This window comes from Tachypleus tridentatus, chromosome 7, assembly GCF_004210375.1.
Source record: "Tachypleus tridentatus isolate NWPU-2018 chromosome 7, ASM421037v1, whole genome shotgun sequence".
NCBI lineage: Eukaryota > Metazoa > Arthropoda > Merostomata > Xiphosura > Limulidae > Tachypleus > Tachypleus tridentatus.
In genome coordinates this window covers 23897062-23912846 of record NC_134831.1, presented here as the reverse complement: position 1 = coordinate 23912846, position 15785 = coordinate 23897062, and the positions used below count along the sequence as shown (strand labels likewise).

Here is a 15785-nt window from a genome sequence, read left to right as displayed (position 1 = left end):
CGGAGTTTCCACTTGTTGAAACAGTCCTGGTACGCTTCTTTTGTAATGTCCTCCAGCTCCTTCGTCGCATTTGCCTTAATCTTGGGAATCGTCTCAAATCTTCTTCCTTTCAAGGGTCTTTTGAGTTTGGGGAACAAGAAAAAATTGCAAGGAGCAAGGTCAGGTGAGTAGGGGGAGTGGGGAAGAACAGTGATCGAGTGTTTGGCCAAAAACTCACGAGTTCTGAGGGCTGAATTTCACAGCAACGCGGTGCATCTTCAATTTTTCGGTCAAAATCTCGTAACAAGATCCAACTGATATCCCACACTCTTCAGCAAGCTCCCTGACAGTCAGACGTCGATTTGCCCGCATCAGGGTGTTGATTTTGTCGACGTATGGGTCGTCAGTTGACGTGGAAGAACGTCCAGGATGCTCATCATCTTCAATGGACTGTTGACCATACTTAAAACGTTCATGCCACTTGAAACATGCCGTACGCTTCATAGCAACATCACCGTAAGCCGTGTTAAGCATAGCAAAAGTTTTTCCAAGTTTAACACAAAATTTCACAGCAAGTCGTTGCTCCTTCAGGTCATTCATTCTGAAATCCGCCAAACGAAAAAATTGCACTTCACGTAAACCCGCGTAGCTAATACACAAATGAAGATATCTGCAATCGGGAAATGGCGTCGTAATCAGCTGATCTGTGCGAACCTAGCGACACCTAGCGGATTCCCCTGGAACTAATTGGAGCTGCGCAATTCAAACAGTCCGCGTATTTTTTGAACAGCCCTCGTACATGGGGTAACTGACTTTTATTTACTTGTCTGTATACAACTGTTCAGGTTGAATCCATCTACTACACTGACTGACTAAGGTGATATTCCAGAACATATTGAACAAATGCAATGTTTCTTAGGACACAAAAAACTTCATCTTTAAGCAAAATCTTTTATGCTACATGCATAACTGACTATTCTCATTGCAATATAGGTAGAGCTATAACCTCTAAATATCATCAGAACAAGTGATTTCAACATTCTACACAATATGCGATACCAGACAATATTCTCAACAGGTATTATCCATTTCTAAGAACAAAAAAGAAACAAAAGTGGGTTAAAACAATCAACTTTGTGACTTTTGCAACTAAGTGTTGTGTGAGGCATGCACAAATATAGAACAAAGAAAAAATTAGAATAAATAGTATACTTTTATAAAAAGATGGAAACACATGACATATTTTAATACCACATGTATATTTTAAAGTTTAGGCATTGTCTAGTTGCAGTCTATGCCTAGACCAACAACTTGATTCTCCACTTAATATGATTTTTAATAGGTATTGGACAAATCTAAATTACTTTGACAGGATAGCAATAAGTAGAATACATTATTTAAAGACATTCAATTATTATCTTTAGTTTGGAAAGTTTATCATGTTCAGGGTGAGTTTACAAGCAATAGTTATTGTTTTTGAAATGTAAGCATTGAAAGATTGTTAGAAGTATGTAGAAGGAGAATAAAACACAGGAAAGTTAAACCAGTACTTTCTAAGAGATGACCTGGGAATGATACCCATCTGAATAATGACACCTAACAATGCTAAAATCACTTCCACAGTAACATAAAACACTGGATTTTAGCATTTTATTTTTTCTAGTTTAATCTGTTAAGTGTTTCCATTCATCATGACAAAATCTATTGATTTCATCTACAAGTTTTAAGTTTCAAAACAATATTTGCAGTGAGGAAAAATGGGAAAAATGAAAAGGTTGTTACAACTCTCACTCTCACAGAGCAGAGAGTCTTCTCAAATGAAGTTTCCTAATACACTGACATGTTATCTGTTAGGGTCTCCCCATGTAATGTTTGATTATAGGCAAGAGGGTTTTGTGTTTTCCTGTCTCTGACTATTGTGGTGGAAATAGTTCCATGTGCAGTGCATGTCTTAGGAGACCCAAAACCAGCAGTTTTAGAGGAAGAGACAAATATTCTGAGGAAGAAGTAAACAATAAGAGCAGTACTTTCTCTGTCAGCTTTATTTTTCTCTGGAGCTCATCATCTCTTGAAAACATCTAGAAAATATTATATTCTTACAATTTCTCATACAACACAACATTCATACACATTAACCACTGCATATTTAAACATCTTCATCAATGTACTTAAGAGTTGTCTACAACAACTTTGTTTCAGAAATAACTTGAGATAATGATATCTCATTGTTTCATTTGATATATTAATCATAGTGAAGAGAAACTGTTGAGATAAAACTATTTTTAACACATAATAAAATATCAATAATGTACAAAGCATTGACATTTTCAACAGTTTGCATGAAATTATGTCACAGTGTGTAAAATCACATTTTGGGAAAAGGAAATAAACTCTCCTTCTATGCTACTGATCAACTGAAATTTGAGTGTGTTTTTTTAGTTCTGTTCTCCTGTAAGATCAAAATATAATATCATCATTTTGTAGACTTAAACAACAACTTACACATAATGTATTTCTGCCATTACTGATTAAAACTACTGCATCAATACATGTATCCTCCCTTTGTTAACCTGCATGTACCAAAGTGTGATATAAATACCGACATTTTGTAAAGGAGTGTACCACAGTGCAATGCTGTTTACATTATTCACAAAATGTGCATCATTTTTCATGGAAAAAAAGAAATAAAGAAAAGCTTTTTTTACAAAACACTGATGAAAAGTTAATGAAATTATGCAAAGATATGTAATAAACAAACCTTGATCACTCTGCAGAATTATAAAGTAATACTGTTCTCTGAACAAAATAAAATAATGTTTCAATGTATTTCTATATTCCTATTTACTACAATATTATTCTGAATTGATCATTCATTCTGTATATGTGCAGCTTTCACATAATGTGTAATCATGAAAATTTATTAAATTGGTGTTACTTTAACTGCCTTTGGCCTTTTTCATTTCACATATGTCACTTGTTCTGTCTATATTGGAGTAACAACTGCAGTGTATTATGTTAAGAAAAAAAGAAGGAAAATAACTAGTGGTATTTCAATGGTAGTTCATTTGGTATATCTAGTATATGGTCTGTTCTATGCTTCTGTGAGAATAGCATGACGTGTGTAGCAACAGTTACTTTCAGTTTATCAGGCATTATCTGCAAAGTAAGGAATATTCAATCTACATAGTCTGGTAGATGATTTTACCCTGATAATTTAAAGATACCTGATCCACTAGAAGTGATTGTCTCATGTCTGAAAAGCAAGTATCCACATTGTGCTTCTGGATTAATAAAGATTAGTTACTTATATTTTGTATTGTATCCAGTCGCTTATTTTCATAAATTCAATTACTCATAGAATCAGCAGTACTTTATTCCTTGGTTAACCTCCTGTTATCAAGTGGACTTACATTTTTGATCTAAGGTTAACTCAGTTTCAATGAATATAACTGCAAGTGCTGGTTAGAATTAGTGCAAACAGACATTTTCATCCATTTATGTATACAATTTTGTATACTGCTTAAAATATACAGTATTTCATAGTGAACTGTCACTTCATATAAGCATTTTCATGAACGTGTGTATATGTAAGAGCTAAAATAATAATATATTTAGAAAATTAAACCACATAAATCTAACAATTATGCTTAAAATATTCAGAATATTCAAAGCAAAATGCATCATTATTTACCCAACACATGCCATTTTAACTTTTGCCTGAAAACAAAATATAACCGAGTAACTGACCTTAGCTGACTCTATCAATTGCTTCTTTTCTTGAATATGAAATAGAGAGAGGATATTAAAGTAATATTAGAATATTTACACATTCCCTTGTCTTTCTGGTGATTGCCATACAGTTAGTAAGAGCTTCTAATGCATTTTTGACAGGAAAAGTGATGGATATATATAGCATTTTAATCACACATATGGAGACTTTCCCTCAATAACATAGCCCATGATATGTCAGTAAACATTAGAAAGAGTTTCTGAACCAGTAGTTATTGCTTTCAGGAAGACTGAAATGCTCTTCAACTAAGCTAGTTAACAGTTTGTGTAATCTTTCCTTTGTAATTTATGCTTCTGTGTGCTTTTGTGAATAGAAAAAACCCGATGGGAATAAACCACAAAATAGTTTAGGTTTATGCATGTGTATATACATAAAAATTCTTTAAAATGGAGATGTTCAAGATTTTTCAGTTTAAAAGTTATTGTTTATTTAGGGACTTAGTACTTGATGACTTTAGTTTTTATGATGGGAGTGTTAATGGTTAGTTATTTTGATGGTGATGGTTGTGGCAGGTTTAATTGTGTAATGCTGTGCAACTCATGCATTGTATATGTAGTTTAATTCTTGTGCTGGGCTTTTGTAACATTGTGGATGTCATCTTACTCAAAGCTTCTAAGTTTTTCTTGTTGTGATGTGTAATATTGTTGTTACTAGAGAGCTAGATATTTTTATAAAGTGGGTTTCACAATTTGTATTGTATTAACATAGATAGGAAAGAAGAATTCTTGTTAGTTGGGTTATACCCCAGCATGTCCAGGTGGTTAAGGCACTCGACTAGTAATATGAGGTCATGGGTTTGAATCCTCATCACACAAACGTGCTTGCCCTTTCAGCCATGGGGCCATTGTAATTTGACAGTCAATCCCACTATTCATTGGTAAAAAAGTAGCCGAGGAGTTGTTGGTGGGTGGTGATGACTATCTGCCTTCCCTATAGTCCTACACTAGTAAATTAGAGATGGTTAGCACAGATAACCCTCGTGTAGCTTTGCACAAAATAAAAAAAACCAAACTAGTTGGGTTATAAAGTAATTGAACCAGCCTGCATCAATTTTTGACTGAAAAAAAAAGAGAATTGTTTAAAATTCTAGATACAAGTGTGGTAACCAACAGAGTAATTTAAATGTATTTATAACTGAATGTATTGTGATAACAGAGGAGAGAAGAAACAATTAGTCTTGTCAATTGGGTACTAAAGTAATTGAACCAGCATGCATGTTGAGTTTTGACTAAACACAGAATTCTTTACAACTCTAGATTCAACTGTAATGAACAACAGTGTAACAACTTTTTGTAAATATGCTTGACTTGGTGTTTTGAATATATATATTATTTTAAAACAGTGAATTGTGTGTTGTCCATTTATTACTGAAATTTATCTTCAATAAATCATCAATACCTACTGTAATGAACCTGGCCCACATAAAACTGACAGTCAGGTTTTATTTACATAGCTTTTCCATAAAAACACATGCTAGATTTATTAGATATTGTATTAGAATGTCAGTACTTCTCTTACTATCATTTATCAAGCCAGTTGAATAGCTAAGCAAGCCACACTGAAATGGGATGATCTCCAATTTATTTAATATTTCTAGTTTTAGACATAACATATCCAGATACAGTGCAAATTAGGGTAGCTTCAGACAGGAGACATGTGTTTTAAAGAAGAGTTAATGTATCTTCTTGTTAAGTTACTGATATTTCTTCTGCTATTAGTATTATTAAAGAACATACATAATGGTGAAACACTGTTGTTACAGTTTATATACAAGTGACTCCAGATATGTACATATGGTGTGTGTGAATGGTGTACATTGTATACTTTTTTCAAAACCTAAAACTCAACCTTAAAAATGTCAGCATTAAATTTAAGCATGTGCTCATGTTGATTTTCACAAAGCCTATTTACTTAAGCATTGTTCTAAACAGTTTATTGGAAGAAAAGACTTTACCAATGAACACTCTGATCCAATTCCTGAGAATACAACACTTCTTAAAGTAAGTACAATCTATCAAAAATGCTAATTATAACATTAACAGTATAATGAAATTGGTATTAAATTTTTAGTTTTTATTTTGACTGTTAGTATTATGTCTGTGTAAGTTATCAAAATACATTAATCAGACTAACCATACAATAGTTTAAATTACAAAAATGCTGTTAAAATAATCATTTAATGTTGTTTTCAGGTTCAAAATGTATTACAAAGAAAATGAAAACCTCTTACATCATGTAAAGTGCCCATTCTCAAAAGAATGAGATATGATGTAGTACTTATCTTTACTGCATTAAATTTACATATAGGGGATCTGGAATTAGGGGTAAAATAGCTCTTAAAAGTAAACGTAGCCTTAAAAGTGGTTTTTTAATATCAGTAACCAGAAAACATACATGATCAATCCTATTATTTAGGAAATGAAACTAGACAATGATTAAGCCAAGGAGTTTGGTAGATTTATTTAAAAATCAAGTATTTGTTTAAATATAATAGCTTGATATATATCAATTATTTTCAGCCTAATTATCAAAGAGTAAGTGGCTCATAATGACATTAGAATCTCGTTTAAGCTATATTTAATTGTGATTAATGGTATTATTATGAACCATGGCGTTATATTAGGTTGAGGAATAATTCGTGAGTGTTTTTAAATAATTTCATTCAAGCATTACATGCATGACTATACAATACTTCAATGCATGAACACATTACACCCAAAACATTTATTATGATACTTTATTTCATGTAATACCTAGGTATATAGTATGCATTGTTGTAAACGAAATTGCAAGAAATTAAATGCGAAAAGCAGATGGTGTCGAAAATGCTCGAGTTTGTCCACTTGACATTCCATTTAATGAGCTGAAAATGAAAGCAAAAATTAAAGACATATGAAAATCAAACACACCATCTATTAGAGCAAAAAATTATCTACCAAATGACATGAAATATTTTGCGAAAGCGTTTCATTTATGAATATATTTTTTTAACTTGAAAAACGCTCACGAATTATTCCTCAACACAATAAAAATTGTGTCTATACATATATTAGAAGATAAGGCCACTGAACTAGGCAATCATTCATCAAAAGAGTGGGCACCCAAATACAAAAACAGAAAATTAATACATCAGCGATTGATGTTTCATGTACTAAATATGTGTCTACAAAAATAAATGTTATTTGTAATGACTGAGAGCATTCTACATGTCAGTAAGCCTGACCTGCAGGTGCTATACCTGACCTTTGTACCATGTTAGAGGGGTTACTTTATGCACCAGCAGAATATCTTCTCTGTTTTACAGATCCCATGCTTCTATCAAGTTGGCAGTCATTTCCTGACTTTTCATCACTGGAATATATTTGACTGTTAGGTGGTTGAACTGAAAGTTTTATCTTCTTCATCCTTTGGAATGGATCCTAGCATTTCTGGAGATTGCTCCCTTCTCATGATGACTGCATATGACTTGTTTTGTCAACCAGAGATTGATGTCTTGGCCCTTAATATAGATGGTTTCTAGTTTCATAGCTGTAGCTGGACTACAAATTAGTTGTATCATCTGGATAGTTATTGGAGTCTTCCAGTGTGAAGGTTGTCCTGGAGTATGTCCCACAGAAATCTGAAACTCTGAAAGACAACGAGGTTGAAGGGCTCATCTCAGTAACAAACAGGAAAGACTTTCCAAGATAATGAAACAAAACAGAAAGTCTATTCGCTATTGAAAGATAGAAGAGATTCACTGTAGCTAAAGCTTAATTGTAAATACTAAAAATCTGGATTCAGATGGAAAGGTTTTCTGAAGTTTAACTGGTCAATGGTTCAGTTGGTTAAAGGAGACCATAATACTTGGTTACAATCTTGAATTAAATATAAGTCAAGTGGCATACCTATGAGCTTAATGTGTACTCATTTTTATTTTCATACACAGAACATGTTTCCCAAGAAACTGAGGACTTTCTGATCCACATGCATCACTTCACTCAACTAGACCAGCTACTTCCAAATAATGAAAACACACATGCTAGTCTCATTCATAACCTATCAGCTGGTTTTCAAGTAGATAGAACTTGGCTCTAGTAGGAAGGAATGGGTTGAGATTACTCAGGTCGTATACAATTGAGCTGACAAGGATTAGATACCATTAATTTCACTTTGGCCAATCACCTTTGCCAATGTTTTCATAGTCTTTCTAGGAACTTTCCCCATTTGAAAAGTTTGTGACATTAATGACATGAATTGCTAGGTTTCACTGCATAGGGAGTATCTTTCACCTCCTTCTATTAGAATTACACTTAGAGCTTGAATTTTCATGCTCTAATTCTGTATTAATGAAATAAATTAGGAAAGTAATCAGTAAAACTATTTACTTATTAAAATATTTCAAGCTGCATGAATGAAAACATTCTTATCAAAAATAAATGAAACATTAAATATATGACATTAATATATTTGTTATAATATATAAGTTATTGTCTGTGGATTTAATTTGCTATCGACACTTTCATTCACTCACTAATATTTCAACTTGATGAAATTAAAATATCCTTGCACTATTCTTTTGAGAAACAAAAATAGATAAATGGATACACTGCATTTCCCAATAATAGCCTCCAGATTAGTCATCACAATTTACTTCATATTCATTAATTCTTAAAGCCAGGTGTAAAATATTCTTGAATTACAAACTAGTTGGGCTTAGGATGATGGCAAAAAAGAAAACACTATACTTTTTGTGTGATTTATTCATGTGTTTAATTTATGAGTGGTTCTATGTAATGTTTCTACAGTGTATGGTTTACATATGTACATTGTTATATTTTTGTGTCAAAATTCACATCAACAAGCACTTTAGTAACATCTAAAGTGAACCTCCCCCCTTGGTACAGCACTATTTCTGTAGACTCACACTAATAAAAGTTAAGTTTTGATACCCATGGTGGGGACAGAGAACAGATAGTCCATTGCGTAGCTTTGTGCTTAATTCCAAACAATCAATCAAACTTCTACAGCTTGCATTTGGTTACTGAAAGTTGCATACTGTAGCTATGCTTGATAGTGACAACAGTATTACCTGGAGCCACCCAACTAAACTCATTTATATTTTAGACTTCAGGAAATAAATGATTTTTGACAAAATTAAGACAAGTTAAGACTTTTGTATTGAAACTGCTCACTTAATATGTACTCCAAAACATACTCAGAAAAACCGAATTCTCTTAGTGATTGCAGATCTGACTTGTTTTTCACCAAATGTGATACAGAGTTCTTATAACTCAAATCAATTGTTAGGATGACTTTCTTGAAACATCAAACAACGTTTCCTATCAGAAAAGTCACTAGTGACTTAGAAAGCAAAGGGTCCCACTGACCTTTTGATCACTGACTTTTCAGTCATATGTTTATTCTAATTGCCAATAACTGAGTGATAATTCTACAAATTAGTGCATACATCAATACTCAAAACCACTCAATAGCTTAGATATTACAGAAGATCATTTCTTTTAATCCTTGATCACACAGTTCAGAGACTGCCTAAAATGTCAATAAAACCAACCACTTATCCATTCCAACTTTTAATGAAGTGGAAATCACACATTGTAATGCAAACATTATTGTGCTCATCAGTTTATAGCTTGGAAAGCAAGGAATGCTACTTCCCTTCAGTCACCAGCTGATAGTCCTAGCTTTGATGATAAATCCCACACATATCCATGGGAGGCAAATATTAGCATTTCATTTAGAGCTGGCAGCCACTTCATTTCCAGTGACTTTTCATCTGGTTCATCACAGATCATCAAATAAGTCTCTGAAGCTTACACTCTCTTCAGTGAGTCTTCATTCTCCTCTGCTCACTATTCTTCTTTGTATTGCATGAAAAGCTCATCTGTGATATATGGATGCAACTTTTTAACATGTTCCATGCATTTCTGCATTACCTCATGTCCACTGGGATTCATCAGTTACAGGCATATCCAAGTTGCTTTCATACAGCTGCAATGTACCACAACCACCTCTAGTTATTACATTGGAACATCTATTTTCTGTTGATATGCTTCCTTCATGAGTTATTTTGAGATAAACTAATACATATTGACCATCATTAGTCTCTCTCAGTCTACATACCCTTGAGAACACTGGTGAACTTCTCAATTTGATGAACCATACATCCTATCCATATGGAGTGATAATTCCTGTTCAAACATGAGCAAGTTAAGTAAATAGCCTGTTTCATTATTCTATATGCCATCATTACATGTGACAAGTGTTCAATCTAGTTAGTCAAGGCAAACTTCTAACCCATCTGCTTGGAAGTCTGTATTACCCATTCTCTCAATACTTATTGTTTATTGTTTTGAATTAAGCACAAAGCTACACAAGGGGCTACTTGTGCTCTGCCCACCACGGGTTTCAAAACCCGGTTTTTAACGTTGTAAGCCCACAGACATACTGATGCACCACTGGGGGCTTCTCTCAATACATCAGCCTGGAAGTATTAATGTGGAATACAAATTTTTACCACATCCATGACTTTACATAACTTAGGGAACAGTTGGCTTTTAAAAACAGTTTCCTGATCTGTGTAGATTTATTTCAGTGCTCTAAATCATGCCATCCATATCTCAACTAACACATCTGCAATAGTTTGTACTAAAATAATAGCTGTTGGCTAAGGTTTCGGCCACTTCATGAAATATGTCAGTTATATCTGGGACTATCCTCTACAGAGGATGTCAGGCTGTTATCTTCCAATAGAACAACTGTTGACTGTTAGCACAAAAGCAGGTTATATCTTGACACGTTCCAGTCTGCATGTTGTGTAAAATCCAAAGTATTTCTTGCTGAAGCGCTCTGTGGACAATAAGCAGTAGTATCAAATCACCTGTTTAGTAGTTTGACATAAATAGCACAGCACATTTTTCTGCATTTGTAACTATTCATACAGGTACCAAATATTATGTGCATTTGTTTTACACGACTCTAATTTTCTTGTAGGGCTTAACTTTGCTGGCCAGCAAGAAGCACCCATATTAGGTCAGAGTCCTTCACTCCTTTTCCCCAGAGCTCTAAGAGCATTAACTTTAGCATCCATCTGTCAATAGAGTTTCTCAACTCACATCTTGCATTTATTATATTTACAGTAATGATAGCTTAAACTGCCAAATGGTGTCCAGAATTAAGACATTCTGCAAAAAAATCTCACAATGTGGTGAGATGATCCATCTGTATTTCCATGTTTTGGATCTAGTCAACAAACTGCAATTGTCAGGTTCTTGCAATCTCATTGTCCATGTGCTATCCTCCATTCTAAAATTTTAAATTTACCAATTCTTCAACAAAGCATGGTCGACTCAGATAGTAACCATTCTACCATACAAGCAGTGTTAATGGTGTTTTACAAAGACAACCACTGCAAGTAGCTTCTTTTTACTGTATGGCATCTGCATTCAAGAGGTATGAGTATACAGTTAACATACATACTCATATGTTTTATAACATCCTAGAACTGTGGTAACACTGCTTTGACTCCATTACCACTGGTATTGGTGTCCAATAAAAACTTGCAATCTTGCTGTGAATAGGCCTATACAGATGTATCCATCAAAGTAACTTTTAGGCATTAGAATGCCTGACAACATTCCTTACTCCATTTAAGGTTTACGTCCTCTATAGTGAGAATTGACAATGGTAGTGTTATCTTCTAGAACCTGGCTACAAACTGCCAAAAAATGTGAAAACTAAGAAAACTGAAAACTTTTTTGCATCATCATAAGCCAATGCCAATGTTTTACAGCTATTTTAACTGAATCCATTAAGACTCCATCTATCTTCATAATATCACCAAGAAATTCCACTTTTATTCACATTATACTGGTTTCACTTTTGAGCCTGCCTTCTGTTGGCACTAAAATACCACACTTTCACATTCTAAGATGCAACTTGTGATCAAACACCAGAATATTGTCACTGTAGATAAAGCGTCTTTCCAATGTCAGTAATCTCCATAAGCTATTTGAAAGTAGCCAATGCAATAAACAGAATGAATAATATATAATGTATAATTCATATCAATCTTCTCTCAAGGTAAAAGTAGTCTTAAATTTCTCTGCTTTCACCATACAGCTCAACGTTTCAGTATCCCAATGTTAGATTCAGAATACTTCTTAACATATCCAAAAATTTAACTGTTCATAGTAAGGGAAGCCATTAAACGACACCAACATCGTTTAATTTCATTTTACAGCATCTACTTTATTTCATTGCTCACAACCTCCCTAGTATTATGAGGAATTCAGTATGGTGATTGTTTTATTGGATGTGCATTGCCTATGTCTATATGTTGCTGAGTCACCACTGTATGATGCAGTAAGCTATCGGACCCCATTAATATACTGGCATATTCATCCAAGAAGTCACTCAGTTGCTTTCTTTCTTTTTGGACTACACTGTTAGCACAACTGTTAAACAACAATCTCATTGTATCAGCAACCATACATTTGCTTTTGGCTATGGTATGAAGATCAGGAAGGTGCTGATATATGGTATGGTATCTGATTTGTTTTCGTTTACTATGCTTAGAACCTTTTCAGCATTCTGTGGATAGCCGTTCATTCTGAATTATAAAGCAACAATGAGACGTTATTTCTTGTTAGATGTATTACAGCCCAAGCTATGTTTTCTACTCTCTTGATAGGATCTATTCACTTAATGTATGACTTCTAAGTTGTATAACATGACAGTGACACATTAGACTTCATCTGGATTAAACCACAAACACTCCTTGTATTCACTGGTTATATATTACTGTACATTACAGTCCATCATCCTTTCAACACGGATGCTAAATATTACTACAACATATCATTGACCAGAGTAGACATGATATAGAAAACAAAGTAAATTTAACAAGGAAATACCAACAATTTTCTAGACCGCGTGACTGCGCTAAAATGTACGAAAACTACATACGTGAAAATTAAGAACAAATTCTTACATACCTATAGTAGTAGAAAACATAAGGTATCTCTAAATACCACTAGTGAAACTTCGTTGGTTGAAAGTAAATTGGTGACGAATCGTTTCAGTTAGCTATTGCTTTAGGTTTAAGGTTCAACCTATTAATGAAAATTTTTATATAATTACTTGTATTTATTCTAATATATTTGTCGAATAGTATTATTCTAGTGTTCTCTACATTAACTAGAGGGAGAGAGAAGAAATTTCCATTAACTACGAAGAAAATGTTATTAATCAAAATAGAGTTAGAAATGATTTGAATAATAAAAACGAAAATCCTCCAAGAAGGTTTTGATGAAAGATATTCATTCCATTATTTCAGGGTTAAGGGTTCATAACGCTAACATTTAATAAGAAAAACATAACTACAGAACGATTACACATATTTCCATTCTTCTTGTTGTAGCCACTAATTGTACTTGATACAGGTTATAACGTTGTTTCCGTAAATATTTTTAAATTTGTTTGTTGTCTAGTCATATTACCATTTGTATTGTTATCATTTAAACATATTTACATGTTACACGTTATACCAAAAATTAAACTGGAACTGATATATATGCTTCTGAGCACTACAGATCTTTCGCTTAAACTCAAATGAAACTTTTTTTTGTTCATGAAAAGTGTGTCATAAATAAAAAGCAGAGCTCGCGTAGCAGGAAACAAGATTCCTTTCCAAGGAAAGATTTTCATTATCTTGAATTCCATGAATAAATAGCTGCGCTCCGATGTTTGCAGTTGTTCTAAGAGAACTGAAGAATGATACAACGCACAAATAATCAGCAAAACATATGGGAGAATAGATACGTAATTCTCAAGACAGCTGGTATGGATATTCGCACTTTTAATTAAAATAAAGTACAGAAGAAAGTTTGACCTTTTTTAGATATCCTCAGGTTAACAAAGAACCTGTTAACCTGAAGATGAGCTAAGAAGGTCGAAACGTTGTTCTGTACTTTAAGTAAAGTGCGAACCGTTTTGAGAATACATTTTTACTTAGAGTGGTTTCTCGTCATCACGAGATATGTAACTCGTGTTTTGTGTATTAGTTGTATGTATATGTTTATTACAGCAGACTTGTCCGTCTGGTGTTACAAGCTATTTTGAGGAACTGGCTGAATTAGTTTAGATGAAATGTATTAGATCGATTCGAAAAGATCGATATTAAAGTTTTACTTGACGTCAAACGAATATAATGCACGAAGGACTGGTGCCCTTTTATCGAACTAACGGATCGTGTATCACTTCATAAAGAGTAAAGGGGGAGGTACACTGCTCCAGTTTATTCTTATACTATTTAAGTTTGGTTTTGCTAGTTAAAGTATATATTAAGACAGTTACGTTTGATAAGAGTAAGCTATGGTTTGAAATATAATTTCGCTTCTTATTTATTTATTTATAAATACGAGACCCGGCATGACCAGGCGGTTAAGGCGCTCGGCACGTAATCTGAGGGTCACAGGTTCAAATCCCTGTCACACCAAACATGCTCGCCCTCTCAGCCGTGGGGGGGGGTTATAATGTGACTTTCAATCCCACTATTCGTTGGTGAAAGAGTAATCCAAGAATTGGCGGTGGGTAGTGATGACTAGCTGCCTTCTCTCTGATCTTACCCTGCTAAATTAGGGACGACTTGCGAAAATAGCCCTCGCATAGTTTTGTGCTGAATTCAAAAACAAAACACACATACAAATACGATTCATTCACGTATACTGCGGAAAACAGAAAACACTTTATTAGATATATAATATTCTACCTAAAGTTCAATATCGATGAAAACCGTTTTATGAATATTTTACTGAACACAGGTGGTCTTGTTTGCTTTTTATCGTTGCTGTTACTCATAGTAAATTAAGTGAAATATACAATTTCTGTAATGTGCTACCGAAGTAAATTTTGACAATTCCATAATTTATTGGATGTCAGATATTTCTTTTTCTTTTTAGTTTACTTGAATATTTATAAAAGTTATTTTTTTGTGATAAAACCATTGAGTAAACATTTACTGAAAAGTGTCATCGTCAAGCAATTGAAATATCTCTATAACATAAGATACGACACGAACCTTTACTGTGTCAAAAAATTCATTCTCGATATTCTTTCCGTTAAAACAGGCAACTTTCTGCAGAGTTTGTCTTGCTTTTACAGTCTTGCCGTGAGCAACCATCCACCTCAAAGATTCGGGAATAAATCTGGGGTAAGAAAAACGTATCAGTTTTATCACACTTGATTATTTATGGCCTTCAGAAAAAATAAATACAAACGTTTATATGACAGAAAAAGTTTGAAAATAGCACATAATTAAATAGCTCTAAGTATCGAATAAAGAATGTCTAACGAAGTAAAAGCAAAATTAAAAATGCTCCTGAAAACTCACTTTGCTATAAGGGGAATAACGATTAATGGAGCACAAGTTGCTACATTGAAAGCTTCCCAACTGCGGAGTCCGTAAGCCACCCACGGTAATATACAACCAACAAGAGGATAGGCGTATAAATAACCCGTTGAAATTGTCAGGCGCTGGCTTGTACCAACATACTCCAACACTGTGAACACGTGCAATATTTAATTAAAACAATAACAATCAATAATATAAATTCATTCAAACTACTTTAAAAAGTTTAGAATGACTTATATAACAATGGGTATAGACAGATCATTCAGAGAAAGAGTTGGTTAATTAATACCATTTGTTTTTTCAATCTAAGTAATTTATTAAATAGTAAAATTTACAGGAGTTGGAACATTGAGATAAACTGTAAACATAAAAATCACAGGAAACACTTGCGAATCGATCTATCGTACTGTTATTTATCCTCCAGCTATTCGTTTATGGTGAAAATCGATGGTCATAATGTAAAAAACAACAACAAACAATTTTATAAATATGTATTATATTAAATATAACTGTATTTTTCCTATTTAAATCCATTGTCTTAAAATAAACCAACTAACGACCCGTGCTAGCACGCTTTAGTTATATATTATTCTTAATTTTCAC

General features: G+C 33.5%; 1 protein-coding gene across 4 annotated transcripts in view; it reads right to left on the bottom strand.

Annotated features, from left to right (window-relative positions):
* Window positions 1-15785, bottom strand: part of LOC143255308 (organic cation/carnitine transporter 2-like) — a 51221-nt gene that overhangs the window by 12330 nt on the left and 23106 nt on the right. For all 4 annotated transcript variants that reach the window (XM_076510765.1, XM_076510764.1, XM_076510766.1 and 1 more), the window contains 2 exons: window positions 15162-15330; window positions 14850-14976 (listed from right to left, as the gene is read on the bottom strand). In XM_076510765.1, coding sequence (XP_076366880.1) covers window positions 14850-14976; window positions 15162-15330 — 296 coding nt within the window. The remainder of the gene's footprint in view (window positions 1-14849; window positions 14977-15161; window positions 15331-15785) is intronic.